Genomic DNA, 27,741 nt, shown 5'->3' on the forward strand with positions numbered 1-27,741 from the left:
ATTTTTTCTTCTCTGCCTGCCGATGGCCCCGGTTGGCCGTGGCTCTGGCGTCGATATTGGGCTATTCGGTCACGGAGGTGGGCCTACAGGCGAGTGCACGGGCTCGTCCGAGTGAGCTAAAGCTGCTTCGCTGACCTGACCGGACTAGATCTTCCTTAAAAGCTGGTCGGAAAGCGATGCGATAGACCAGAGACCGTGGCTATGGGCTTACGCCGTATTCGCGGTTGCCTGCGGGAGTGCTGCGTTCATCGCCTTCTTCTCGTATACTCAACAGACGACGCCTCATGCGTCCTTGGAGATCCACCACAGGATGTTGTCGGCGGTGGCCTATGCATCTCCTACAACTCTTCGAAACACGAAGCCCGAAAAGTTGATCAATCGCTTCTCTGGCGACATGAATGCAATCGATTTTGTGGGTGTTCAAACGATTGTTTGCCCTTCCTACTGGTGCTCATCTACGATTTCCAGGCATTCCCTCTGGCCATCCTCGATTTTACTATCACCGCCGCGTATGTCGGTAAGATCTTCATGGATTCGCTCAAGCATACGGTTCTCACTCCAGCACATCACAGTTGGCGCCATGATCCTCGTTTTTCTGGCCGTCCCCTGGCTCGCAGTTTCGCTCCCCGTTCTTTGTGCCGTATACTGGCTTTTGCAGAGCTTTTACCTTGTGAATAGCGCGTTTCAGTCGCCACATCCGCGTCGCTGATGATGCCTTGCCGACAGGCCACGTCCCGTCAACTGCAAGGTCTCGAAATGGCCGCCAAAGCGCCTTTGGTCAGCACCTTCAGCACGACCTTCAGGTCAGTGTCTTGTGGCGTTGTGGACAAGGATGGCACCAACTCACGCTCGTGTTTTTCAGTGGTTTGGAGACTATACGTGCGTACGGGACGGAGAAGTTCACCCTGGCCGAAGGCAGACGCCATCTCGCCTCCAGCCAGGCGCCGGTGTATTTCCGATACGCTGGTATCCGTTTCCTGTGAGCCTCAGTGCCCTCTAGGCACTGAGGGTGCCTACTGATGAGCTCTGATAGACGCACTGCGCTGAACGGGATGACACTCTTCATCGCCGTAGCGGTGGCCACACTTGCCGTCGCCCTGCGCAACTCGACGTCCGCAGGATTTCTTGGTGTTGCACTCAGCCAAATCGTCGGGCTCTCCACCAGTATTTCAAATTTGTTGCTCTCATGGTCCCGCGTGGAGAACGGCGTGGTCTCTGTTGGACGCATACAAGACTCTACGGCGATGACGACCGAACGGTTTTCGTCGGAGCTGAGCCCGGCGCCAGGAAACGAGTCCGAGTTCATGGTGAGGGGAGACATCGAGTTTCGGAACGTCTCCCTCGCTTATGGGTGCGTAGACGCTTGCCCAAGCTGTCACAATCACTGACGGCAACGATTGTATTAGACCTGGTCTGAAACCTGCCCTGCGTGACGTGTCGTTTGCGGTCCGCGGTGGAAGCAAGATAGCATTGTGCGGACGAACGGGGTAGGTGACCCTACTACGCCGTTACAACATAGCATCACTGAAGAACCCTACAGGAGCGGAAAATCGAGCGTGCTCTTGGCGTTACTGTCAGGAGTGGACAAGAATCTTATCCAAGGTGAAATCTTGGTGGATGGTGTGGACGTTAACGATGTGCCGTTTTCGCGTCTTCGGTCCTCTATGAGGTGCGACGACTGAATATTTCACTATGGTACCCTAGCTCACCGCTCCCGCTTTAGTGTGATCTTCCAGGACCCATTACTTCTCGGGGTGTCTGTTCGCGAAAACCTGACCCTGCGCGCTCTCGCGAACCAGATTGATCCACCCTCGGAGGGGGAGTTATGGAACGCTCTCAGCCGCGTTGGTCTCGCTGACGTCGTTCGGAAGTTGGATGACGGGCTCGATACTGTCGTTGACGACGAGCACGTGCAACTGTCGCGAGGAGAGGTGAGCGTGATAGTTCATTGATGCTCGTATCCGTGTTATTAATGGGGGGCATGCAGCGTCAATTATTGTGCCTCGCGCGGGTTTTGCTCGAAAAACGGAACATTATCATCTTTGACGAAGTGTCTTCGAGGTAACGCTACGCCTTGCGATCAATGATACCATTATGCTGATGCTGTCGGACAGCATGGACTCGCATACTGAGGCACGGCTGCATTTGGTCCTCTCCACGGACCTGAAGCACTGCACGGTCATTTCCATTGTACATCGAATATGTGAGCATCGACCAGGATGTTGGCATCATTGGGTTTAGCGGGTTGCTCATCCTCTTCGCTCTTTCTAGCTTCCGTCTTGGACTTTGACAAGGTTTTGGTGCTGGACGATGGCGTTGTGGTGGAGGATGGCAGACCGAAGGATTTGCTCCAGAGTGAATCGAGATTCAGGGAGCTCGCTAGAGCGCAAGATCTGAAAGATTGAAGCAATTGTGTATTTCAAGAGGATATAGAATCCTCTCATAATCAAGCAAGAATGTCATCGAGAACGTCGTGTGTTCCCAGCCAGGCTGAGAGAGGGAAAACGAGGACGAACGATGGTTAGTCGCTTCGTGGCCCGCAACAGGACGTAAACAGCAACGCGCTGCCGGATTCCACAAGCATGAGCCTTTCACATGCCCAACGCCCATTCCCGATGGCGGCGTCACAGCGGAAGAACCGGTGGAGGAAGAAGGGCATACCCCGGACCGCCACCCATGCATGGGTATATGAGATGTAGATGAGATAGTGCCACGTATCAGACCGCAACTCATAGTAGTAATGGTATTCGGAGTGATACACAGAGCAGATCAGCAAACAAGATGGACAGTAAGGAAGGGAAATGAACGTATTGAATGGCCGGATTGGGACCGCTTTGCTGCTTCTGAGCACGAAGTAAACGGCGTGAACGCAGTCCGATTTGAAACCGCAACCGAGACCGGTGCGTGTTCTTGACCATAAACCCCGTCGACCTCGTCCTGATATTCGGAATATCCAGCACCCAAGACGAAGATGAGCGAGGTGATTGCGGGACCAGCGTCGTCGTGGTCGGACCAAGCGCCAAGCCGACGACCGAAGCTCGGTTGGTGTGCTCGAATTTATTTCTTATTTTTCCGTATTTACCGGCTTCTTCGTCCGTCACCTCGCCTCTTCAAACCGCGTTCGCTCGCCGTCATATATCCTCCTCCTCAACGGCCTCCACGGAATCCCCGGGCTTCGTACGATATTATATCCCTCCTCCATCTACTCTAATATCGCGTCGTCGCTGGACACCGCGATGGCCGCCTCCTCCGCCTCCTCGATCTCGTCGTTCTCTACCGCGTCCACGACCACGACCGCGACGACCGCGACGAACGCTTCCGCCTCTTCCTCCGCCGTGACGATCCCAGTCCCGGGAAAGTCCATCCTCAAGCGGCCCCCGCCCCCACCCCAGTCGTTCCTCACCACCTCCATCGCCCGCCTCTCCAAGTTCCTGCCCACGCAGCAAGCCGTCGCATCGTCCGCCTCCTCTACCTCCTCCGCTACCTCTTCTACTGGAGCAGGCACCGAAGACAAGGAGAAGGAGCGGGAGAAGGCCCTCAAGCGCGCGCACTTCATCCTCCCCCAGCTCGTGACCGTCTACCCGATCTCGTCCTCCAACCCGCCGTCTTCGCCGTCGATCAAGGAGGAGAAGCGGAACATTGAAGCGCGCGAGGCCCAACGAAGAAGGAGGATCGTCCGCGGCAACTCGTTCACAAATGGCTACGGCAGCCCTGGGGGCTCAGCACGGTCCAGCATGAGCGGCGGAAGCCTGAGCGGGAAGATCGGTGCCGGGGAGGCGGGCTCGCCGGTGAGCAACGCGGCCGAGGCAGGGTCACCGGAGAGCTGGGAGGAAGACGAATGGTGGAATATGGAGAAGGTGGAGAGCTTCTATCGCGAGTGCTGCCAGGGCCGGGAGGAGCAGCCGAACTCGGGAGTGAGCAAGGCGTTCAAGGTGAGCATGCTGGCTGAGTGTGTATTATCGAGAGGAATGGGGCGAGATGATTCTGCTGGATACTGCTCGCCGGGTCGCTCATCATACGTGACCCGCCGTGCTGTTGGTCGCACGACCAGACGTATCGCAACCTCGTACCTTTTCGTCGTGTTTTCGTCCTGCTTGATTGGTACTAGACGACTGACCTCTTTTTCTTGGTTTTAGTCTGCTCCATCAACCCACCCAAGGACAGTGGACCTGTCGGGCGTTCAGATCAGCCTCGAGCACGCCCATATCCTCTCTGATGTGTTCACCATCGAATGGGGGCTTCGCAAACTCGTACTCAGGGAATGTGACTTGGATGAGCATGTGCGTATCTACCGTTATGTGCGCTTTCGTTCGCGAACAGCACCACCACCTTCCCTAATGAACTCCGATGCTCATATGCCCTACTCTTTTCAGAACCTGAAACCGATTCTCCACGCCCTCCTGATACCTTCCTCCCTGCAATACCTTTCCGTAGCTTCTAACCGAAGGCTAAAAACCAACGGCTACAAGCTATTGGGGGCATACGTCACCAAGGTGTGTTTTTGGTTTCTCCGTCAACCACACTCTATCGCGCCCTTACGAATGCCGCACTCGATCATCATCCTTCTCAGTTTCGCTGTGGTCGTGGAGTGATCGACGATAACTGATTCTATTTCCATCAGGCGAAATCCCTACAGTTCCTCGATGTCTCCCAAAACTCGCTCGACAAGAAGTCTATCGAGTATATCGCGGCCACGCTCACACCACAAGGTTCTCCCGGACTGGAAAGCCTCCGGATGGACGACTGCGGTCTGAGAGGCGGCTCCCTGGAAGTACTTTGTGAGCTGCTTCGGCTTCTCATTCCATGTCATCGTAATGACCTATGGACACAGCGCAGGCCGTGCGGACGAGCTCGCTCAAAAATGTCTCCCTCCGCCTGAACCGTATCGGACCCTCCGGCGCCGTCGCTATCGCACTCATGATCAAAGACTACCCCGACATCCTCCCCGCCCCGCCGCCCGGCTCGGTGCCCCTATCCGCCACCTCCTCCGTGTCAACCTCGAGCTCGCCCACCAGCACCGCGCAGAGCTCGCCCGTGCTGTCGCATTCCCCGCTCTCGCCGATCGGCGGTGCGAGCCTCGCTAACGGCGCACCCGGCAGGGCCACCCACGCCCCGCCGCCTCCGCACCCTGCCTCCGCGCGGGCGGGCCCGCCACCCCCGCCGCCGCGCCATCCCGCCACTGGACCACAGACGACCTACACACCGTATGTGCCGCGCGCTAAACGACTTGCGGCTGCTGCCGCCACAGCAGCAGCGACGAGCCTGAACCCGGCGGTGCCGCTTATCACTTCGAGCTCGCAGGGTGGCGTCACCACGCGGCACCCACCGTCGCTTCCATTAACGTCGTCGCACGGCGCGTTCGTGGGACAGGGCATGAAGAGTCCGACGATGGAGCACGGCCCGAGCGCGGCATTACTCGACAAGGTGCGCGCGCTGGACGCGCTGCCGCGCCTAGGAAGCCTGCAGACGCTCGACCTGAAGGGGAACGAGTTGAGGGTAAGTTGTCGGCGGTGCTTGTAGAGATCCTCGCCTTGTTCCTAACATATCCGTGCGATGTTGTCAGGGCGGGATATCGTATTTGGCGCAGGTGTTGAAGCGGAATAGGACGCTCAAGGTGCTCAATCTTAGCGAGAATAAGCTGGACATTCAGGGGCTGGTGGCAATAGCAGAGGCGCTGGTATGCTGGTCGAATCGTTTGCATCGGTGACCGAAACTGACTGAAGACGCTTGCTTTCAGAAATACAACTCGTGCCTGGAGACGCTTGACCTTTCCAGGAACCCCTGTTGTGGTCCTGGACTCGAAGGTGTACGTTCACTTCCTCTCTTTCCGTCTTGAGCCACACTCACTTGCCATACCTCAGATCCAATCCCTGCGCACCGCATTCACCCTCAACACCGCCCTAAAACAGCTCTTCTTGTCCTCCACCGCGCTGACATCGGCTGGCGCGATCGCTCTCGCGGAGTTCCTCCCCGAATCGACCTCCCTTCTTCACCTTGGCCTGACCGAAAACCCGAACTTGGACCTGGCGGGCATGCTCGCCCTCAGTGGCGGGCTGAAAGCAAACCACGTCATGCGCTGTCTCGACCTGAGCATTGTCCCGGGGGACGAAGAGATGGCCCGCGTATGTAGGGAAATTCTTGATAGTTGTGTTCGGAACACGGAGGAGGCGGAGCGGAAGACTCAAGAGGCAGACGGACGGGTGGAGGGCGACGCTTGTAGCCAAAGCAGCATGAAGGGCACGGGGAAGGGCGTGTGGGCGATGGTAGAGACGAGCCAACTGGCGAGGTCCATCGCGAAGGACGACGCGAAGAAGGTGCGGTACTCGTGAAACCCCAATCAGTCTCATAATCTGACATCTTTGACGATAGGCCAGCGCGGCTGATGTGCCGAGCCAAGCGCGCGCCGTCAAGGAGGAATGGGAACAGCTTTCTGCCAGGACTCGACCTCAGCCTGGCAATCCGGACGCAACGCTTGCAACACTCCACCCGGACCTGGCGAAGAAGACTAACGCTTTACTTCACATGCTGGCGGCTCTCATCGCGAAGACGGACGATCCCAACAAGCTGGAGGAGCTACTCAACCTCAATGATTCGCTGACGGATTTGATGAGGCGTGTACCATCTGCCGCCAGAAAGACCGGCCTTGGGCTTGCCTTGCCTCTCAACGGTGGTCCGTACCTCAGCAACGGAGGCGGTGACACCATTGACGACAGCGAGGAAAGCGAGTTTGAGCAGCCTGATCCAACCACACCAAAGATTGACAAGGGTAAAGGCAAAGCAATCGAAGCGCCGCCCGAGCCAGAGAAGGTGCTCACCCCAACCGCCGAATTCCTCATCTCAAACGAGTCTGAGAGTGAGGATGAGCATGGGTATTTCCCGGCAGAAGGCCCCGGAGAGGATGAAGGAGTGCCCTTGACGAGCCCCACGGATCGGTCGAGGATCTGGGTCGAAGAGGAAGGCGAGGTGTTCAGGAAGGGCAATGTTCTGTTGAGCGAGGAGGACATGGAGAACGACTACGCTGGAGATGAGCTCAGGAAGGAGGTATGTTGCAGCTCATCCATACTCATCCAGGCTGCGACCTTATATTGCACTCGTAGCTGCTCGAGGCCATGGTCGAACGCCCTCCTCCTCGCCCAATATACGAAGACTTCCCTCCGGAGGGTGACGTCCTGCCGGCTCTGCCTGAAGCCCCTCAAGAACCGGCGAAGCCTCCGCCGCGACCGTACATCCCGCGGAGACGCTCTTCACAGGCGTCTTTGTCGTCGCAAACCTCGCAGGAGACGATTACGTCCCCCTTGAGTCCCAGTGTTAAGTCGCCGCTGTCTCCGACGGTGAAGACGGTGAGGAATCCCATCTTGGGCTAGATGCCTATCGTCATTGTCTTTTACAGACGAACGACAATGTGCTATCGCTGTCCGAGGTATGCTGTCCATTTTGTGTTCACCGGAGCGTGGGGCTCATAGCCATCTCAGGAGCTAGCAAACGTTGCTACCATCGCAACTTCTGGATCATGAAGACGTTTTAGTATCTCCACCACGCATTTTTTCTCCGGATTTAACACCCACCTCACGCTTTCCTTTCTCGTGCACGGCCAGGATGACGCGGGTCTAATCTCACTATTATACAATACATTGTTCTGTTCATTGTTGGTACATAGCTTAGCTGATAATAAGCGGAACATATCGCAACTAGCACATCGTTTGAGACTTGCACAGTGACATCGTTCCTAGCCTGAATCTTGTGGATGGATCTGAAGCAGCATTTCTACTTCATCCCGCGTGAGTTTCTGGGTTTCCGCCACGTCGCCGCCATCGAGGATGGACGCAGCAAGGCGCCGCTTGTTGCCCTGGATCTGTGATACCTTCAGTGACACGGTTATCTCAAGGGTATGGCACAGCTCACAGCCAGCATACGATCTTCGATCGTCCCAGGGACCACGAGTTTGTAGATCCTAACATCGCGCTTCTGTCCGATACGATGTGCTCTGTCAAAGGCTTGCTCCTATAAACGAGTCATTGCGCATAAGAGCAGCCGTCAAGACAAAACTGATATGAAGCGCGCACCTCGAGGGCCGGATTCCACCACAGATCAGCCAGAATGACATTGTTACAGGACGTCAAGTTCAACCCTTTCAATGCTATTCAATGCACCTGCGTCGCGAGAACATGTTCATTGATCCTCACCTATGCCGCCGGCCTTGAAGGAAACCAGGATGACCTTCACGTGGGGGTTTGTCTGCAATGTGTCCAGCACAAGATCGCGCTCGCGCAAGCTCATCGTGCCATCGACTAGACGTAGGTAGGTGAGCCCGTCACACAATATACGATGATCGACTTGAGCGGGCCTACATCGAACGTACTGCACACCAGCGTGGTCGAGGAAGGGCTGGAGTTTATCGAGGAACGTCGTGAAGTTCGAGAAGATGATAGTTTTCTCTTCGGCCGGTATGACTTTACGCAGGAGCTCTAAGATCTTTCGAATCTTTGTTGACGAGAGCGGAAGGACGTTTTCACTCTCATGGGTCAACGAGCGCTGCATTTGCCGATCAAATTGGTGAGCGCACACCGAACACACGTTTCGATTCCGTAACTGAGAGTTGGCTCCTAATCTGCAAGTTCGCCAGTCAAATTGTTATAAGAGCAACGAGGTGCGTCAAGCTTACTGCACGCGGCAGAAAGCGCAGAAGCTGTTAGTATGCTTCCCGTCGAGGGCCTCCTCGTCACGCTGCCACGTATCGGTTACAAGGCTGGGATGATCGCACGCTGGAATATTTGCGCATTATCCGCCGTTCGGCCGCCTTTCCAAAGCAAGGGACTCACCTTGACGCTCGCGCAAGAGCAACGTCCAGATGACATGGTAGCTTTGGAACAAGGTGCCCCGCTCGTAATATCTGTTGGATACCGCGGTGATGCGGGACTCAAGAGCGTCGTAAAACTCCTGCTCGTCTGAGTCAAATATGCAGTAGACGAGCTCGACAGTGCGTTCCGGAAGATCGAGCAAGGATTTGCCGTCGACTTGATCAGTCTTCAGGCGACGGAGCATGCAAGTGCTCAAGATTGCCTGTAAACGAAGAGCTATCTCAACATGGACCCTCTGGCAGATGTGCATGACGAACCGGAAGAGGTTTGTTATCGTGCCGCACGCGAAGAAATTCCAAAATGCTCCGTATGTCGTCTTCGGTGTTTTGCCTATAGGATGTCAGGAGCGTTCGGAGCAAATAAGGGAAACGCTCACACAGGGGTGGCACCCAACGCCACACGGTGCGTTACATCGATGGCCATACACGCTGCCCAAGTTTTCGTTGACTTGTTGCGAATGACGTGCGCTTCATCTATGTATCTGATCAGATTTTGTCGTGACAACCAAAACCGGATAGTGGAATGAAGTACCTAACACGAAGCGGAAGAATTTGGAACGTATCATGGGGCTTCCCAGCGCGTTAGGATCCCTCTTGTAAGTATCGTATTCGGATAGAAGGGTCCGTGGAGTGGAGATTACGACGTGGTATCCTTGGAACTGGGCATAATCTGACATGACAGATTCAACATGTGTCCAATGGCGTTTTGTCGGGCGCAACTCGCCCTTAAAACGACCAGGTCCATGGTGCTTGAGAACCCTCAGGCTGGGGGCAAACTTATTCAACTCCTTCTCCCATTGGGATAGAAGGCTGCCCGGTGCGATGACGCTAAGAATAGTCGGGGGCTTGTGAATGAGGAAGTATTATACAATAGTAATATGGGAACCCACAGAGTAGGCTGCTGTCCTGGCTTATGACGCTCCATTATGAGGCCGATGGATTGTACGGTCTTGCCAAGCCTAAGGAATCATCAGGCAGCGAGCGTAAAAAACGGCTGCACGCGACGTACCCCATGTCATCGGCCAGCAGCGATCCGCTCTGACCCTTTGACTCGCGTCGGATCAGCCATTCAACCCCTGCCACTTGGTATGGCTTCAGGACAATATCTTTTGCCAAATTGAATTTTGTTCCCGATGATGCTGAAGATATGGATCTCAGAGTATCTTCGGAATTGCACACTTTGGTCCCCGCAATCGACGGGACTGGGGCCGATGGCGAATCATGTTTGACTCTCGATACTCGGGGTTTGGTCTTTATTTTGGCGGAGGCTGCGCTCGGGCTCACACCCGCCGATCCTTTTGAAACGGTGTTGCGTGAGTCTTGGAGGCTCGTCTGCGCACGCCGTCCTCCATCGGCTTTCGAGAACGAAGCAAACAGACTGTTTTCTTCATCCGAGTCCATCTCTTTGATGCCAAGTGCACTAAAGCTCGCAGAAAGCGCGTCTTCAGCCTGCATATCGCCATTCTTGCAGTTTGGTGGATACAACTTCCCCATCGAAGATCGACGGAGCACGATTGGCGGTGGCTAGGTTGTGTAGGGGAGATGTCAATAGCGATCCAGTGGCAAGGTCAACTGTCGGGAGCGAGGGATAGCACAGCGAGTCTCAGAGGTCTTTATATCTAGAGCGATGCTAATAGTAGATCATGCTGTCGTGTAAAGGTTCTTGGAGGTAGTTGCACCGCTTGCGGCTCGCGTTATTTGAAAAATCCGGAAGACCTCAGTCGCTGGTCGCAAGCCCGGCGAGTAGCAACAAGTCGCAGAATCCGGTGCCAAACTGTACTGTCGAGTGGCACACTAAATCGTTGAACGGGAACAAAGGAGAAAACAAGGAGAACCGGAGTGGCGGTGCAGCCCGCTTTGCCTTTTTCGTCGGCCGCAAGCTCTTGTACTGTAGAAGGTCACCATCTCAGTCTTAGCACTTTACTCTTACTGCTACGAGCGCTTGAATTGCAGCTCATAATTGTTTGAAGCGAGATGGTTCATGGTCTCATCTCGCTTTCGTACCTGACCGACCTAGCTCCCATGTCCGAGGCTGCAGTCGCGTTCCATGACAGCCGCGGTCCTGCTCTCTAACGTCGACCACTCTCACAGAGCCATGACATAATTCAGGTACTGGGCGACGACACCTATTGCCTATCCTGCCGAATTCTGGTCTGTGTCTAGTCGCTAGAATCCAGAGGATGATTGAGAGAGCCCATGCATCGTTTTTTATCCGACGGCTTTCCTACAACGAGCCATACAGAAACGCGCGCATTTCCCCAAGCACGCGACCACCCTATCCACTGCAAACGCTGTCGAGCTCACGTATGATCAGCGTGACCGGCTAGCAAAGGACCGCGCCACATCTCGCAGCTATCAAGACTGCATCAGCGACGGACCTCTTACGACAACGTGAGACGACGTACGGCACACCTCCAGGCAAGTGTCCACGCAATCCGGATTGTCCGGCTGGTTTGCGGCGCAGCAGGCCTGGCATCCTGGAAGGCATGTCTGCGGGCGCGCGATGACAATATCAGCTTGCGGAGCATCACATGAACAAGGGCGACGCACACCGCCTACAGGCGGCTTCACGGTTTTGCAGCCCGTCTGGCGCGGGTCGAGCGACCACGCCGAGGCCGTGGCGAGGAGGGAGAGGAGCAAGACCAGCGACATGAGGATAGACGCAACGGAGATTGGGCCAGCTGATACACGCATTGTGGGCGACGAGACAACAAGGGGGTTGCGACGCTGGGTTGGCCTTACCTGCGTATGCATCCTCGCTCCTTTTACCTGATGGTCCCGCTTGACGAGGGGGAGGGTGAGATGAATAGTGTTAGACGGGCCTTTTGGTGTACCTGTGATGCACATGTTTGTGCTAGATGCAACTTGACAGATGGACGTACCGGGGGAATATCTGGCTGAGAAGGACAAAGACAGCCTTCGATGCAATAGGTGAGGATCTTGCTCGTAAGTACCGCACGTACCCTCGGAAGGTACCACCAAACGGAGGCTGTCAGCTGTACGGGGCGCAGATGCACAAACGCAGCGATTTTCCGACATTACGGCAGGACGAACAGCGCCTGCAGCTGGAAACCTGTACATCAACATCTCGATTGCTCGCTATCTATATATTCCACCGTTGAGTGTCGAGCGCGATAGGTGGGCCAGATCAGCGGGGCTGGCGTATCGCTCAGGTACGAATGCTCGTGAGGAGAATGACCGTGCACGAGATATGATAGTCCGAGGGAAAAAAGAATGAGCTCTTTGATCACAACACCAGCTCTCTGAGATGCGTGAGACGACCCGGAAGAAGAGTCTACAGTTGCGCATGTGCTTCTTATACGACTAATACACTGCTTTATACACCTTCGACGACAAATATAACGAAGATAGCCTAAACCCAGAGATTGTCGGTTCCCGCATAACCCCTTCTGAATGTGGACACAAATAGAAAACGCCCTTCCAGGGACGGAGATGAACGAAAGCTCTCATCGAAGAACGAAGTACGCGGAGAGGAAAAGGGCGAGCAGGAGAAGCAATCGCGTTGAACCTAAATGGAGCAAGCAGGTCAAATGCTTGAAACGCCGATGAAGACCCTATTTTGCTCACCAGAGGCGTTTGATATTACGGACAACGCCTGCTGCCAATAGTTGTTGACGGTGTCGTGGTATACGATTTCCTTCGGGGAAATCGATCGCGCTCCGTGTGGTGTAGATTGTCCGCTATCCTCCGAATCAAAGTGCTGATAACCGGTAAATTGGCGCTTGGGCACGAGTTCCAGGAGGCGGGAATGGGACTGATGTCGATCATGACTCGTAGGATACGGGGTAGAAGGTCCGGATGACGTCGAAGAACTGGAGCTGAAGGTGCTGGACGTCGTGGTGGATGACCACGACGACCCGTTGGACGAGCCTCGCGTGAATGGCGGCCTTCGAGGATGGAAATCGAAGGCGGATGCCGAAGGGGAGTGGTACACGGGGCGGGAGGGGTCGGGGGACGACGTGCGCGTGGTGGGCCAGCTTGCGTTGGGGAAAGCAAGACTCGGCTGGTCGACTATCGGTTCTCCGTCGTGAATGGGCGAATTGAGGTGATCTGAGGACGGGTGGTGCGAGTCGTACGACCGCGAATGCCTCGCCCCCAAATGCACGCCGGCATAATGCGCGTCAACGAGGGCGGGATGAATTTCATACAAGACAGCGTCCGAATGAGCGTGGACGAGGTGAGGGTGGTGAGGATGAGAGCCGTCCTCTGCGTCGTCGAACAACGGGTTGAAGTGGTGGTGGTGATGGTTGTACGGGTCCGCGCCGCCGTCGAAGGTATAGGCGTGGTGAGGATGGGGCATGCTGTGGCCGGGCATATTATCGATTATCCCTTGCGCCGCCGGGGGCCAAACCACTGTAACTCGGTGCGTGAAACGAGGCGAAGAGGTTGCTTATGTAGGACCGTGCATGAGGGCGCTGCCGATCCAGCGGGCGCGCAGTAACCTTGCTGATCAGACAGACCGGGGCGGCACGGCTTTACACACCTTCTCCCACGTGAATCCGGAGGATATTGACAGCCCCCCTGCAAATGCGAATGTTTGGATGCTTGGCTGAACTAGGGCTGAACAAATATTAGATCGAAATCCGCTGCAGGGAGCTGGCACGCGTTTGACGATGCCGAAGGTCTCGGGATGGTCAAGTTCAGGATTCCGGTCGGTTCGGTGTATCGTCAGGACGAGATGACTGTACCCATTGACGGATCGAATGAAATTAGACACCCTTATGAGAACGAACATGATTGGTCCGCAATGAACCGGGGATAGTCGGTCCGCAATGGCCGAACCCATGCCGATCCGGCAGCCTTTCGGAGTTCGATGCTCTACGCTCGGCGTCAAACTCTTGCATCGGCACAGGAGCGTTTCTTCCAACCCAATCGCGTTGTCTGCACTCGAGAACCCGTCATCGAATCAGGGCCCCAGTGCGTCATACGATGACTCGGTTAGTGTCATGGTCTTCTTCGACGATCTAGGTTCTAACAATCTGGTCATGATATTGATTACCATCCTCTGTTATGCACTGGAAAAAGGCGGGTGCCCCGCGCCTTCACCTTGCATTGCCATTGCACGAGTAGATTGCATTCTTAAAAAAAGAGTTTGACACGGTAAAAGCGCATCGCCACGAACTTAGCACCGCCACGGTTACTGATGCTTACTAATTACCGGCATCCGAGATACCTGAGCAAGCTCAGGTAACCATCCAACAATGCCTCAGTGTCGCAACTGTGCTTTTTAAGACCAGTCAAGTAGACCGGTTCGGTGCGCACGAATTCCGGGAACGAGCCGATGTCTATTTTCTTACAAGTGGATAACGGAGCTCAGTAATATGCATTCATGATGATAGTCATCGCGACGTGAATGTGCGGACGATCTCTGCTACTTCAGCCTTTGAATAGGGTTTCCGCAAGCTGACGATATGGCTCAGCGTGCGATCCGGATGTCCGACGGAATACAGGCGAACTCACAATCCGTCCATGCCCATGGCGCTCGACATGTCCGCATACTGTTGCCTCGCGTTGGCCGTGACGCTAAAGCTCCGAATGAGTCGTAGAGCAACCGTGCATCGTATCGTCACTCACGCTACTATTCGATGTCGGAGGGGATACCTCCCATCGGCTTCTGCTGCGCGAATCTTCTGAGTTGCTTGGAGGCCGTCGATCACTGGCCTGTTGTGGATTTGGATTAGCTGCAATCCGTCAGGAATCGCGCGACGATTTCTCACATTTCAAGACTGCAAATCGTTATTAGATACTTACTCTAGGAGACGACTGCGAGAGGCTCACTCACTCCATGAGTATCAGGTCGAATGCAGGAGTATCCGGTTCGCAAATAAGAGCATCTATCTTCGCAATGCAGTCTGCGCCGTCATTGGCAGTTATCTAGACATGCCAAGAAGATCCTTCGAGTACAAAAATGGGCCAAGTTATAGCGCTTACGACGTCGCAGTCCAAGCCCCTCAAGATCCTCGAGAGTAGTTTCTGATTGATTTTGTTGTCTGGGGAAATCGTCATATCTATGCGTAGAGCCCAGGTTGTGACTCACCTTCTACGACCAACACGCGCGGGCGCGAGGAGTGTTGCTGATGTTCGTGTACAAAGACGTTTCCGTGGCTGTTTGGTAGGATGTTCTGCGTGAAGCCGTCTGTTAGAATACTGAAGCCTGAAGCCTAGTCCAAGGATACTCGTAAGTATGAACATTTGCTAGTGAGCACAACGCATACTTCGTTATCGCTGCTCTCGTGTATGCGATCAAGCTGCCCGCGTTTGACTTTGATGTGGAATCGGAATACTGTTTCGACAGTTACTACTTCTGAGTGTTCGGAATTGACGGCAAAGCTTGCCTGTTCCGACGTCTTTCTCGCTCTGTAGACTTATTTTGCCACCCTGCAATTCAACTAACCTTCGCGATATCCAGAGGCCGAGCCCGATGCCACCGAACTCGCTAACACTACAGGTTAGCAGTGCTCGACGGATTCTTTCGACCAGCTCACCGATATGTCTTGGGCGAGGCTTGCGCAAATCTCCGAAAGATGCGGCTCTGCTCCTCGGCAGTCATGCCGTGACCTGTATCGCTGACGGCTACGTGAAGTAAGACTGGAGCACCCTCTTCGGAGTCGTTCGTGCAGTAATTTGAAACCTTGCAGAGAGGAAGAAGTTCGTCCCCTGGGGCCCCGTCATCTTGTTCCCCGTCCGGATCGTCTATGACTCGTGTTGCACCAAGTCGAACGCGAATCCGACGTGTCGGCATGTTCTCCGTGAACTTTATCGCATTGGAAAGCAGATTGACACAGCTGGCGAACGCCGTTAGCATAGCGATGACGAGACAGTCGTGAACCGACATCTGATTGAACCGGCCTTCGTCCCCTACTACGGCGCCGATATGATCTAATGACGAATCTCGCTCGTAGATGAGGTCGATATGCTTTGCCCGAACCTCCAAAGCAAATTGTTCTGAGATCAATGGCGCCACAGATCAGATACGAATTTTTGAATGCGTTAAGTTGACTCACTGATAGTGCATTGTATCGTCTCTTCAGCATCAAACTCCGTGTCCACGAGCGTAATCAGATGACCACCTAAGAGAACATGTCACAATCAGGTGTCATGCGTGGCGACTCTCACATACTGAGTTTAGATATGTGAAGCACGTCTATCTGACTATGAGCAAGTCAACCTCGAATGCTCATGTGGATATACGCACCGTCTTCTCAGAGTAAGGTGAGCACGTGGATAGGACAAGCATATTAAATGGCGCACCCGCTATACGTTTTTGATGTCTACTGCACAGGATGATGGTTTCAACCGCTTCCAAATCTTCGTCGAGGTCGGCTTGAAGTGGTTGGCAAAATTCTGCGAATTCCGACCACCGAGGGTCTTGCCGAAGATGCTCTTGTATGCTTTTGATGCGCCGGAGAGATTCTCCAAGAAGCTCTGCGCAGTTCGAGATCGCATTCAGTGGATTTCGGAGCTGGTGACATCAGGCATCAGTAGGTTTGCAACGTTTGTTTCCGAAGGCGTACTTCATGGCAAGTGATGTCGATGAACTGTTCTTGCAGCTGCCGATTCTGTTCCGCCTCTTCCCTATTTTCAGCCTCTTAGTCGTTACAGGACCACTCATTTGCGAAACCGCAACATGCCTTCGCGCACGTTCAGATGCCATAGACTCCCGTTGCAGTTCGCGGAGCATTGTGATATCGGTGAACACACCCACAAACCCCGTCTGAGGATCCCGTCAACTCACAGCACCCTGTTTAGAGTAAACCACTCACGCATTCGCCGTCGCCATCCAGCTCCGGCTGCAAATCATAACTTCAGAGCTATGTTAGGTCAGCGCAATCGGTCGGGTTAGAAACTCACGCGATATCAACGATCAGACCGGTTAAGCGATCGCGGATGCGAGTCTCCAAAGGCACGGAGAACCCTACACCCTCAGCAATAGCCTTGAGGTAGAGTTGAACCGCATGCTCGCGATCGTCGGGATGAAGCACATTGGGCCATTCTTGAGCTCCGTTGAGAATGCGTCATAGGCAATTCGGAGCACTCGCCTTCTAGTTCATCGAGACCGAGTTGCGTTGTTTGTAACCATCGTCGATTGGCATAGATAATTTTTCCTTCCCGATCACATCGGTGCACACCCACTGGAGCCATACGTGTAGGGTAGCGCAACTTATTCGACAATCCAAAGCGTACCTTGTAGCAGATCGCTGAGCCTTCGGAATGTCTCCCTGGATTCTTCCAAGGCCTGAGTACGCTAGTTCGACCGGCGTGTCATTCTTAAGTTGCAAGCAAGGAGTTCGCTTCAAACCTCTTCAACGCGAGCCCGGAGTTCTGATTGTATGGCAGCCCATTGGAGATGTGCGTGAGATCGAAGGAGAAGCTCCCTGGTCGAAAAGGGCTTCGTCAGGTGGTCTGACGTAGTGACGTAGTAAATCAGAACACGTTGAAGTCAGCAATGCGAGTAGAAGGCTGACCGTCAGCTCCCGCTATCAAGCTTTCTATGCCCGTCTTCTCTCCAGCATACGCGCTCAACAAGATGATGCGCATCCCAATGAACCGCTCATCACTTCGTATCGCTTTGACCAGTTCCTGGCCATCCATGCGAGGCATGATGACGTCGGATATCAGTAGATCATATGAGTTTGGATCTGCTTGCAACATCTCCCATGCCGCTTGGCCATCACCGACTTCGCAGACATCCCAGTACCTGGAGAGAATGCTCCGGATGAATGTGCGCATGTCGGCGTTGTCATCCGCGAGTAGTATGCGAGCGCGCGCGCGATTGCCGAAGACAATGGGAGGGAACATAGGAGTCGTTTCGCCGCTGTCTTCGTCGGACCATCGTTGATCAGGATCAACTTCAGTAGACGGGATGACGACTGGAATGAGCATAGAGTCCGGAATCTAGGGCCACAGTTCAGCGTAGCCTGTTTGAATGAGTATATCTCACGAACCACGTCGACTTTGCTATCATTGCGTGAGCTCCCTTTCTCTTCAGACGGCGGAAGCAAAGAATGAGATGGCAAATGAGAGTAACCCAGGGGCAAGCGAACTAGAAAAGCGAGAATGATGCATCGTGCAGAATGTTCATCTCATGTAACGTACTTTGGAAGGTGCTTCCTTTATCCGGAACACTGGACATGGCATGAGAGCCACTGAACGCCAGACCGAATGTAACTTGCTAACCTTTTCACGGTTATCTTTCCCCCATGCGCTTTGACAAGTTCGGCTGTCAGGCTTAAACCTATGCCTGATCCTTCCACGCTGCGCGCCCTGAGGTTCTCAATCCGCGTAAACCTGTCGAAGATAGTGCCAAGATGTTCCTTCTGTATACTGGGAAAAGCAGACATCAGGAGTGATAATGAGGTGACCATTGCGATGAAATATTACCCAATGCCAGTATCCGAGATCTCGAAAAAGAACTCATCCTCATGGGCGTAAATGTGGGCATGAATTCCACCCTCAAAGGTGAACTTGAAAGCGTTGCTCATGATGTTAAAGACAATCTGCGAAATATCAGTTCGGGGTTCCATGCCCCAGCACATGAACTTACCTGCTCCCATTTCTCGGTGTCCACCCACACCAAACAGTCATCCGAGGCACGATTATCCACTTTCAACTCCATCCCGGCATTCTCTATTGCGCTACGGAAGCAACAGACCAGCTCCGCGGTGACTTTTCCCAGAGACACAGGGGTGAATCGAGCACTGAGTTTACCCGCTTCGGCACGAGAGAACTGATGAATCGTCAGTTATGATTGCGATTGTCAATATCATGACCGCTTACTTCCAGGATGGAGTTGACTAAACGGAGCAATCTCTTAGCGTTACCGGTGATCAACGAGATCTGTGCTTGCTGCGACGGGGTGAGCCTCGTGTCGGAGCCCAGAACTTGCGCCGGACCCAGGATCAACGTGAGCGGCGTCCCTGGGTAGTGCGAGGTCAAATCCGATACCGTGTGTATCTCATTGCCAGTGAGGCATCGCTTACGAAGTTCGTGACTGACACCGGTGAAGAACGCAGTTTTGGCTCTGTCAAGTGCCGCTAGTTCCTCACTCCTGTAGGTATCGATGAGTGGGGATCTCGATCCAGTTTTATGATAACCCGGTAGCGTACCGTCGCACTTCGTCCTCGTAGCTTTTGACCATGGTCGCGCTTAAGCTCAACTGTCTCTCGAGAACAGACATGAACGCCTTGAACTGCGGTCCCCAAGGCGCAGCCGGGTTCAACAAGAAGATGGTGCATCCCAGTACTTCACAGCCATGCTTTAGCGGGATGCAGATAGCTCTGCTCGGACGAGCTCTCGCAACTCCTCGATGAGGTACGTCCGCGAGGAAGCGGTCCAGGACCTGCGCTTCGACCCACGTCCCAGTTCGGCACATCTTCCGAATAGCATCGTCCCACAAGATGTCGTGCACAGTCGGAGAAGCCTCGTCTTCGATGTCGATATCGATCCGCATTGGCGCGAGAGCGCAGCCAGCCGAACACCCGACAGTCTCCTCTAGGGAAAAATTGAATCGGGTCGACTCCAAGGACGCCTGTGAGTTCGATGTCATGGATGCAGATCCGACGGACGAAGAGTTGGAGGTGTTGAAAGCGTCGTCGTCCGTCGGCAAAATCGTTCGGGTGTACGCGAGGCAATACGGTAGGTCGTGGTCCAGCTGGCGAAGAACGTCACAGGACATGCGGCATAGATCGGATATACGTCTAGCGCTCAGCAGCCGAGATCCTAGGTCGGATAGAGTGGAAATACGTCGCATGCCGATGGGATCTTGTTTCTGTGATTGTTCGTATAATATGAGCTGAATAGCGATGACTTCATAATCGTCGTATATAGGTGTATAAGACCACGACGCGTAGACCTGGCTTCGACATCAGACCAATACACTCGTCCTGCCAAATCGCGCTCACCTCCTCAAGACTATTGGGTCCGTCTGAAAGGCGATCGAAGAATAGCAAATCGTTCTCACGATAGTAGCTTCGGCCCTGAAGAGCCTGCCTCAGAGGCACTTCGATCGAATCCCATATCTCAGCCCAGACCTCCTCCGCAGGTCGTCCCAGAGAGCGAGGATGTTTACCTGGTCCGAGTACAGGTTTGAACGCGTCGTTGTACATCACCAGGTGCTCTTCCCCGACGTACAAGGACATAGGTGTGGGGTTGCGAAGCATGCAGCCAACAAAACTGACCAGAGATTGCGACCACGTCTCGAGCGCGCCCAAGGACGTAGATGCCCAATCGAATCCCCTGACGAGGTCGCCCATCTCACCTCCGCCTGTCTGCATGCAGATGAACCTCTTCTGCTCGTACCAAGGAAGACGGATCATCGGCCGCGCTGTAGGTTCAGGCACGGACAGTACATTTTGGGATTGGTGATCCTGGCCCACGACCAAAACGCGCTCCCCATCCCCGGTGACAGTCCACAAGAGCGCCGAACCCGGCCCCGCCTGCGGGAATTTGGTCACCAGCCTCGACGGAACGTCTGCGAAGTCGTGAAGTCGCGTCGTAACTTGGGAGATCAGGTCGCCCCCTGAGATAGCATGTGTCGCTGCCCAAGCCTCGAGAGAAGGGTTCGAGTATAGGAGTTGACCGATGGAATCGAAGAGTAGTGCTGGCAGTCGGTAGATATGTAGGAAACCAAGGAGGTCGTTGTCAGAGCACATACCGCCCCAAACCGCGATAGTGGCGGGGTACAAAGTGCAGCAGTAGGGATCGACACTCTTGTGAACTATAGGGGCCTCAACTCGGGTTGTACCGAACCTGCGACCGTACACGCTACAGCTGCATTTTTTCGTGCATTTGACATCGGTACGACACTCGTCCATGATATTGAAATTGTTCGGCCGGCTATTCAACGGCCGGTGCGACTACCCAGTTTACATAGTTACGCCGGGCGTCGGAACACGCCCTCATGCTCTAGGCTTTCAACATGTGTACATATGTCGGAAAATCGGTGGGACGTTGCGGTGCTGCGCCGGGAGGAAGTGGCAGAGAAAGGGTGTTTTGACTGTGGGGATAACCAACACACCGGTGCGCTAGCCATACTCGGGTCTCGAAAGTAATTCCATTGCAATAATTATCGCCATGGATGGCAGATAGAGGCTACCCGAGCGGCGATCTTGCAGGGCAGAGTATCCCGTTTTAGCATGGCGGTGAAACGTAATGATTACTCTATTTATACACAAATTATACAGAGAGGGAGAACTCAAAACAGAGAATCGATCAACAGCGCAGTACACGATGCTTCCAACATGGGGGCTTACCAGCTCGCATATGGGGAGACGACGAGTCCTTCAGTGCGGACTGCCGTCGATGAATTCCGCGATGTATCGGATCATATCCGCGGTCTCTTCACCGACGGGTCGTATCCATTCCTCAGGGAGCGCGAAGCCGTACTGTTTTACGTCAAGCGGGAGAAGCGGGGCTAAAGCGGGAACCGCGTACCGTGCCAGTGTCGCGCAGATGGGCGGCGAACGCGTATTTGACGCCCGCCTTGGCGTGCACCCAGTCGAGGACGTTTCCGCGCGCGCTGGGATGGTACGGTGTCAACGGAGCGTCGATCAAATGCGAAAAAGGATAGCTTACGGATAAAGCGTTTCGCAGAGTCGGCCAGCCTGAACGATATCCCCACAAGAGTGAGCCGATCATCATGGGCGCTGCGAGGGCATGATGGTGCGCTCACCGTGTAGACAGTACCGTAGCTTTTCTTCATGGCGCTAACGGCGCCCACAGCTGCCTCGAGTTGGTCCTCCGAGTGCGCTGGCTGCTTCTTGCACGAGAACGAATAAGGCGTGCTCACTGACGATCGGAGGTGAATCAGCGCCTGTGCGATCGCGACGGACGAAATGAAGACGTACGCATCTGCCCGTAGCTCCGTAGTTCGGCGAAGGCCTCGAGGTCGGGGAGCGTTGCGATGAAGTTGGCGATGTTGTTCACCTCGGGCGATTCGAAGGGGCGATGGCCCGGGTACCATTGCGAGCAAGGCGACGCAGGCGGCTTCTTTGCTTTCTTCTTCTTTTTCAGGTCGTCCCACATCGCCTCGTCGTTGGTGGCTTCGCCGGATGATCGAACGTCTCCGAGAATGGTGGGACCTGTGGGCATGTGCGGCGCGGTCTTCTTCCATTTGTAGCCCCAATTACTACAGAGGGCAGGTGCAAGTTAGAATGAGTTCGCAATTCTCGAGGAAGAACTCAGACGTGACTCCCGGCAATAATTGGGGTACGTGATCAAGCCCGTCATCAAAATGGTTTCGAATGAACAAAAAAGTGCAGAGGAGAACGGACGCTCACCGATTCATGTCGATACCGAGGCACTGAGCGTCTTGATCAGGCTCCGTCATCTGAGTATAGGCGTCAACCTTCTTTCAAATGAAACTGGATCGATGGAATATGACGCACCTGGCGGTTCTTGTACCAGAACCTGTCGCCTTGGGGATCCCAGGTATATGCGTATCCGTCCGGATTGGGTACCGGGATGATGTAGAAGGTCTGACACGACGTATTCATATCGATGCGACGCAAAGAGCGGGGTATATGCGCACGAATAGATCGAGCAAGTCGCCCATGAGTCCCATGTCGGAGTTGTTAGAGGCGAGAGCGTGGGCGAAGTAAAGCGCCGATGCCGTTCCTATCCACTGAGCATAGTGTAAGCACCTTAAGACGACGGAGAGGAACGGCAACGCGCGCACCTCTCGGGCATGCTGCGGGCCCATGATGACGAAACCAAGCTTCCGGCCTCTCTTCTTCTTCGCGTTATCGCGTCTCCGATGAACAGGGTCGTCCCTGATGAACGCCGGCGTCTCTTCCACAGCGCGTCCGATGGTCAGCGCACGCATTTCCCGTCCTTCCGCGCTGAGTCCTAGCGTTGTCACTTGCGTCACGTTCGGGTGCTCGTCCACCAGACGGTCGAGGAAGTCGTCGACCTCCTCCAGCGAGTGATACTTTCGATGGAAAGCGTTCAGTTTCTTCATCGTCTTCACGTTGTCATCGCGTCGGCGCGGATTTGGAAGCGGATCGGCTATGGGCACGGAATGGAGGAGGAGGAGCCCGGGATCGCTCAGGAAGTAAGTATGGTTCAAGGTAGCCGTCGCTGCTGGCGGGAAGAATACGTCTGCGTAACCCTGTTCTGAAGAGAGGTGCCATACGTCGAGATGATAGGCCTATGGAGATGGTCAGCCTTAGGGTATGCGCCTTGCACGCATATGCTCGCCTCGGCTAGCCATGCCAGTCGCTCGATGCTTTCCTCCGTCCGAACTGCGACGCGCTGGAAGGTTCCCGGGTCAATCGTGCCGATGCCATATTCTCCATTGAATGCGGCGCGGTCGGGACGCAGAGGTGTCTGGTGTTGGTCTGCCGCAGACGGTCGTGCGACCACCACCAGGACGGCTGCCCATAACGCGAGGATGGGGTGATCGAGCAAGTTCATCGTTCGCTGGCGCTCGGTGCAGGCAGCAAACACCCAACAGTCATCGAACTGTCGCAAGATTATCGCGTTGTGTTTATAACTGCAGCCTCAGGGTCGAACTGAAGGGTTCGAAAGCCAAAACGGCCGACGCGTGGGGAGAGGAGCCGGTCACAGCCCTACATACGTTCCCGACCGGAATCATCAGCTGGTTCCTTCGCTTTTCTGTTCAGAGGTGCTCCGTTCATCGTTCACATACATTACGGAGGCAATCGCATACTGCGCATGCCTCACGGGCTTAGACGTCACTCGAGTTTCTCGCGGGGCGGTATTCCGCCAATCATGATCTCATTGCACAACCCTCCGTAGAAAAACCTCTACAGAACCCAATGCCATACCACCGTCGTCTACGCGCTCGCGCGCCTATTTGGCGGGGGTGAACGGGATGTTGTCGAGCTTGGAGACGAACGCGGCCGCGGCCTGGACGAGGGGGTCGGTCGGGTTGCTGGTGCCGCCCGCGACGCAGTCGCTGAGGCCGAGCGCCTTGGCGACGCTGCAGTTGGGGACGGCCGTGCCGTGGCCGCACCCGCCGGAGCCGTTGGTCTGCGCGACCGCGGGTCCGGCGCACTTGCCGGTGGAGAAGCCGCAGCAGCCCTGCTGGCAGTCCGAGTCGGCCGCGCACGTCTCGAAGACGGTGCTCTTGCTGGCCTGGTCCGCCGCGGGTGCAGCGGCGGCGGGGGCGGCCGCAGCCGGGGCGGCCGCGTTGTTGGACGCGGAGGAGCCCGAGGCGGGGGTGAAGGGGAGGCCGTCGAGCTGGGCGACGAACGCGGCCGCGGTCTGGACGGCGGGATCGGCGAGGTTGCCGTTCACGGCGCCGGCGATGCAGTCCTTGAGGCCGAGCGCGGCGGCGACGTTGCAGTTGGGGGCGGCGGTGCCGTGGCCGCATCCGCCGGAGCCGTTGCTCTGCGCGACCGCGGGGCCGGCGCATTTGCCAGTGGCGAAGCCACAGCAACCCTGTTGGCAGTCCGAGTCGACGGAGCACGGGCCAGTGACGAACTGGTTGCCGCGACGCGCAAGGGAGTAGCGCGAGGGAAGCTCATGACGAGCTTGGACGCCGAGGGCGACTGTGATATAAAAGGCACCAACGGTCAGGAACAGCACACCGAGGAGATGTTAGCGATACATACCGAGGGAGAGGGCGACAAAAGAGGTGGTGAACTTCATGATTGGTTTTCGTGAAAAAAGGGGTGGGCGCGAAAAGGAATAAAAGCTGCGCGAGAAGGAACGTGGGTGGAAGGTGTAGATGAGATCGACCAGTCGACTGAGGAACGACGGAGTGCGTCCCAGGTTTATATACCCCGCGCGGTATGGCCAGTCATCAGCACGAAGTCAGCCGTGTGTTATGCCATGTTGTGCCTCGTTTCCATGCCACATTTCTTTTGGCGACGCGTTCGAGAGGAGGATCGCGATCCGACAGGTCCGGAGGCACAGCGTTCTGCTTCGATCGGAGGTCTGATGCCGCCTTCCCCTGGCCCGCACCAAGCAGGTCTGTTGCTGTCTATTGGCAGTGATGCAGGATCGAGAACGTTGCTTATTCGGAGGGGCAGACGCTTAGCCAGGCCGGGTGAGGGCGAAACCTTGGTGCGCGGCATTGCTACGTCGTGCTACAGCAACATCAAGACCACTACAAATGGTGAACCCATGGTCAGCAGAAAATCAGCCGGCGGTTAGCGTTCGTCGCGCTGGATCGGGATCCGGCGCGGAAGCACAGCATCTTGAGTGGGGTTTTGATTGATCGGATGCGGGCTCTGCCTTTACTTAGCGTTGGTTGCGCCGCGCGCATAATCATCACATGGTGTTTTTGCGGTGATGAATCGGACGACCAGAGATGCGTAGCTATCTCTGCATGCAGCAAGGAGGAAACCGTTGTGGTGTGCAGACCCAGGAGGGGTTGGTCGAAGGTAGCGCGATCGAACAACTCCGCGTTCTTCGTGCATGCGTTGGGAACCGTGCTTCTCCTCCGAGCAACGACTGTGCGTGATGTGCTTGATACGCGGAACTATGCGCGGTATGGAAACTGTTGGGAAGATGAGAATCCTGGTAAGCAGTATGGGCCGTCGGGCAACAAGCACCGACACCGAGAGCAGGCAAAAGCAGATCGTCGCGGCTTCAGGTCATGAGTATGTATGACTTACACGCCGACCGTGGACGCTTGGGTCGAAGGAGGAGAGCATCGTCACCGACGCAGAGCATCCCGGCAAGTGGCTGTGTGCCGAACCAACCTCATACAGCTGGCTTCGTCCCCATCGACACGACGCTCTGGGTCATCTTCCATCTCGCTGGATTAGCCATGTAAATTTGGTACAACAACAGTTCAGCAGTCCTCTGGTTTGCTGGAATCGTGCTTGCTTCCAGGGTATACATACACATGCTGCGCATCAGGCGCTCCAAGTTTGTTTTTAAAAGATGGTGGCGTTCTGAGGAGATGCTCGAGCGCGTCACGTTCAGTCATGCTGCGCTCAATCCGCATGCTCTCACAGCTCGCAGCAACATTATCGGGAAGGCCAGGAGCTGCTCCCGACGAGTGCCGTGCTCCGCCTCCGGCGGGAACGATCCCGAGACGATCCGGAGCTTCCGTCCAATGAACGAACGCGCCTTGCAGCCACCTCTCCACTCGCATTAGCTACTTCCTACGAGCGGTATTGATTGTTCTATGTGAATGGCTGTTGCAAGATGACGCTCGACGGATGTCCGCTGAGGTTCCTGTTCCTCCCAAACCCGACCACTCACGGCGCAAACCCTTGGCCTCACGCCTCGTCATGCACGCCCATTGCATTCTATATAAGCTCCTGGACGATCAATGCACCTTTTCCTATCAAGCAAAGAGCGCTTCGACAACCCCCACTCAGTCTCGGATTCTTCTTACTAGTTACTAGCCTCCTAAATTTGGTCCACAAAGGACTGCTGAACTATAACCTCAGACTTCTCTCAGTAACTGTCCCGTCGAATAACCATGTCGGACAGCCAGAAAGACAAACAACTGTCTGCCAAGCCGGCCAATCTAACGACCTTCTTGGGTAGGGTCACCTGCATTCTCAGATTGATATTAACCGCTCACCACTTCTATATAGTTGATTTTTTGATGGGTGGCACAGCGGCCTCCATATCGAAGACTGCAGCCGCTCCCATCGAGCGCGTCAAGCTGCTCATCCAGAATCAGGGCTCCATGATCGCCGCCGGTCGGCTCGAACGCCCTTACACTGGCATCATCGATTGCTTCCAGCGCACATACAACGAAGAAGGGCTCAAGAGCCGTAAGTAGCCAGTCAGATAGGCAATACTCATACATTCAACGTCTGTGCACAGTCTGGCGCGGAAATGGCACCAACGTATTGCGCTACTTCCCTACCCAGGCTTTGAACTTTGCCTTCAAGGATACGTACAAGAAAATGTTCGGATTCAAGAAGAACGAAGGGTACGCTCTCTGGCTCATGGGTGTGTATTCAACACGCTTTCCCTTCGACGCTGACCTGCTGATCACGCGCGTGATTATCAGGTAACGTTGCCAGCGGCGCCGCAGCCGGGGCCTCCTCGTCCATCTTCGTATACTCGCTCGATTAGTACGTCATGATGATACATGTGAATCCTCTCACGTCGTACCCACCGTATTTCTATATCCACCAGCGCGAGGACTCGTCTCTCGGCCGACCTCAAGTCGGCTGGCACAGGCGGCCAGCGTCAATTCAACGGCCTGATCGACGTCTACAAGCAGACGCTCAAATCCGATGGCATCGTCGGCCTCTACCGTGGCTTCGTCCCCAGCGTCATCGGCATTATGATCTACCGCGGTTTCTAGTAAGCCCCGATTGGTGTCGGTACCTCGCTGCGACCGTTGACGGAGTACGTTTCTCAGCTTCGGCGGCTATGACACCATCAAAGGCACCTTCCTCGTCGGCCCGCTCCAAGGCAACTTCTTCGCCTCCTTCGCCGTTGGCTGGCTTTGCACTACGGTGAGCCCAACGATGCGTACCTCGTTAACGATCGATTGATAGGCTCACGCTGTCCTAACAGGGTGCGGCGCTGGCCGCCTACCCGCTCGACACCATCCGCCGCCGCATGATGATGACGAGCGGCAACGCCGTCAAGTACAAGAACTGGATCGACGCCGGGAAGCAGATCGCGGTCAAGGAGGGACCCAAGGCGCTCTTTGCCGGGGCCGGGGCGAACATCCTCCGCGGCGTAGCCGGAGCCGGCGTGCTCGCCCTGTACGACAAGTGCGTGGCCGTATGAGCCGATACGGTGGTGATTATGCTGAAGCGGCTTTCGGACAGGTTCCAGGAGCTTGCTTGGGGCAAGGTGTATGCTGCTGGATCGGGCTGAGAGCTAAACAAAAGCTCGCGTATACCCTCGCCGACGAAAATTCCGGCGACGCAAGCCATATTCTTCACGTCCCTTCCTTCCGTTCCTGAATCCTG

The 27,741-nt window shown here is 55.2% G+C and overlaps 8 protein-coding genes across 8 annotated transcripts in view; 4 read left to right on the top strand and 4 right to left on the bottom strand.

Moving 5' to 3' along the window:
- PUNSTDRAFT_128175 (P-loop containing nucleoside triphosphate hydrolase protein) overlaps window positions 1-2,709 on the top strand; it is a 7,575-nt gene extending 4,866 nt beyond the window's left edge. Inside the window, exons 19-30 of the mRNA XM_007387916.1 lie at window positions 149-412; window positions 469-517; window positions 573-670; window positions 727-803; window positions 863-979; window positions 1,034-1,351; window positions 1,407-1,487; window positions 1,541-1,669; window positions 1,724-1,931; window positions 1,988-2,061; window positions 2,115-2,203; window positions 2,272-2,709. Coding sequence (XP_007387978.1) covers window positions 149-412; window positions 469-517; window positions 573-670; window positions 727-803; window positions 863-979; window positions 1,034-1,351; window positions 1,407-1,487; window positions 1,541-1,669; window positions 1,724-1,931; window positions 1,988-2,061; window positions 2,115-2,203; window positions 2,272-2,405 — 1,638 coding nt within the window. The 3' untranslated portion in view covers window positions 2,406-2,709. The remainder of the gene's footprint in view (window positions 1-148; window positions 413-468; window positions 518-572; window positions 671-726; window positions 804-862; window positions 980-1,033; window positions 1,352-1,406; window positions 1,488-1,540; window positions 1,670-1,723; window positions 1,932-1,987; window positions 2,062-2,114; window positions 2,204-2,271) is intronic.
- A 527-nt stretch (window positions 2,710-3,236) lies between these two features.
- Window positions 3,237-7,514, top strand: PUNSTDRAFT_47270 (uncharacterized protein; the record flags this gene model as incomplete). The annotated part of the gene is made up of 12 exons (XM_007387917.1): window positions 3,237-3,932; window positions 4,137-4,280; window positions 4,374-4,493; window positions 4,622-4,778; window positions 4,832-5,496; window positions 5,564-5,677; window positions 5,738-5,806; window positions 5,862-6,314; window positions 6,370-7,041; window positions 7,098-7,340; window positions 7,391-7,420; window positions 7,464-7,514. The coding sequence occupies 12 exons, from the start codon at window positions 3,237-3,239 to the stop codon at window positions 7,512-7,514; spliced, it is 3,414 nt and encodes a 1,137-aa protein (XP_007387979.1).
- A 212-nt stretch (window positions 7,515-7,726) lies between these two features.
- On the bottom strand, window positions 7,727-10,351 carry PUNSTDRAFT_128177 (uncharacterized protein; the record flags this gene model as incomplete). Its single annotated transcript, XM_007387918.1, has 13 exons — window positions 7,727-7,852; window positions 7,903-8,001; window positions 8,064-8,137; window positions 8,184-8,288; window positions 8,367-8,532; window positions 8,575-8,608; window positions 8,663-8,762; window positions 8,820-9,060; window positions 9,116-9,188; window positions 9,235-9,331; window positions 9,390-9,685; window positions 9,748-9,816; window positions 9,867-10,351. The coding sequence occupies 13 exons, from the start codon at window positions 10,349-10,351 to the stop codon at window positions 7,727-7,729; spliced, it is 1,965 nt and encodes a 654-aa protein (XP_007387980.1).
- A 1,973-nt stretch (window positions 10,352-12,324) lies between these two features.
- On the bottom strand, window positions 12,325-13,398 carry PUNSTDRAFT_146275 (uncharacterized protein; the record flags this gene model as incomplete). The annotated part of the gene is made up of 2 exons (XM_007387919.1): window positions 12,446-13,398; window positions 12,325-12,386 (listed from the first exon to the last, which is right to left on the bottom strand). The coding sequence occupies exons 1-2, from the start codon at window positions 13,191-13,193 to the stop codon at window positions 12,325-12,327; spliced, it is 810 nt and encodes a 269-aa protein (XP_007387981.1). The 5' UTR covers window positions 13,194-13,398.
- Window positions 13,399-14,217: 819 nt separating this feature from the next.
- PUNSTDRAFT_146276 (uncharacterized protein) lies at window positions 14,218-23,290 on the bottom strand (the record flags this gene model as incomplete). The annotated part of the gene is made up of 41 exons (XM_007387920.1): window positions 14,218-14,281; window positions 14,339-14,401; window positions 14,453-14,539; window positions 14,596-14,604; window positions 14,661-14,752; window positions 14,810-14,868; window positions 14,916-15,039; window positions 15,094-15,208; window positions 15,273-15,314; window positions 15,364-15,823; window positions 15,883-15,948; window positions 15,999-16,022; window positions 16,074-16,079; window positions 16,130-16,340; window positions 16,393-16,466; window positions 16,520-16,592; window positions 16,642-16,681; window positions 16,730-16,871; window positions 17,063-17,123; window positions 17,178-17,281; window positions 17,344-17,773; window positions 17,824-17,921; window positions 17,975-18,003; window positions 18,056-18,202; window positions 18,260-18,375; window positions 18,423-18,605; window positions 18,656-18,795; window positions 18,859-18,926; window positions 18,985-19,730; window positions 19,780-20,477; window positions 20,532-20,594; window positions 21,171-21,261; window positions 21,311-21,395; window positions 21,452-21,480; window positions 21,549-21,664; window positions 21,724-22,004; window positions 22,156-22,205; window positions 22,264-22,353; window positions 22,407-22,499; window positions 22,554-23,024; window positions 23,063-23,290. The coding sequence occupies 41 exons, from the start codon at window positions 23,288-23,290 to the stop codon at window positions 14,218-14,220; spliced, it is 6,168 nt and encodes a 2,055-aa protein (XP_007387982.1).
- A 399-nt stretch (window positions 23,291-23,689) lies between these two features.
- On the bottom strand, window positions 23,690-24,490 carry PUNSTDRAFT_138241 (uncharacterized protein; the record flags this gene model as incomplete). The annotated part of the gene is made up of 2 exons (XM_007387921.1): window positions 23,690-24,390; window positions 24,454-24,490. The coding sequence occupies 2 exons, from the start codon at window positions 24,488-24,490 to the stop codon at window positions 23,690-23,692; spliced, it is 738 nt and encodes a 245-aa protein (XP_007387983.1).
- Window positions 24,491-24,917: 427 nt separating this feature from the next.
- Window positions 24,918-25,464, top strand: PUNSTDRAFT_55333 (uncharacterized protein). Its single transcript, XM_007387922.1, has one exon. It carries the CDS (start codon window positions 25,066-25,068, stop codon window positions 25,444-25,446), a length of 381 nt encoding a protein of 126 aa, XP_007387984.1. The 5' UTR covers window positions 24,918-25,065; the 3' UTR covers window positions 25,447-25,464.
- Window positions 25,465-26,279: 815 nt separating this feature from the next.
- On the top strand, window positions 26,280-27,646 carry PUNSTDRAFT_47275 (ATP:ADP antiporter; the record flags this gene model as incomplete). The annotated part of the gene is made up of 8 exons (XM_007387923.1): window positions 26,280-26,343; window positions 26,398-26,580; window positions 26,633-26,761; window positions 26,823-26,886; window positions 26,951-27,121; window positions 27,180-27,276; window positions 27,338-27,540; window positions 27,598-27,646. 8 exons carry the CDS (start codon window positions 26,280-26,282, stop codon window positions 27,644-27,646), a joined length of 960 nt encoding a protein of 319 aa, XP_007387985.1.
- Between the last annotated feature and the right edge of the window lie 95 nt (window positions 27,647-27,741).

This window comes from Punctularia strigosozonata (genome assembly GCF_000264995.1).
Source record: "Punctularia strigosozonata HHB-11173 SS5 unplaced genomic scaffold PUNSTscaffold_16, whole genome shotgun sequence".
In the NCBI taxonomy this organism is placed as follows: Eukaryota; Fungi; Basidiomycota; class Agaricomycetes; order Corticiales; family Punctulariaceae; genus Punctularia; species Punctularia strigosozonata.

Bases quoted from the DNA above. Each gene is read 5' to 3' on its own strand.
- PUNSTDRAFT_55333 (XM_007387922.1), top strand. From the start codon at position 25,066: ATGCGGGCTCTGCCTTTACTTAGCGTTGGTTGCGCCGCGCGCATAATC.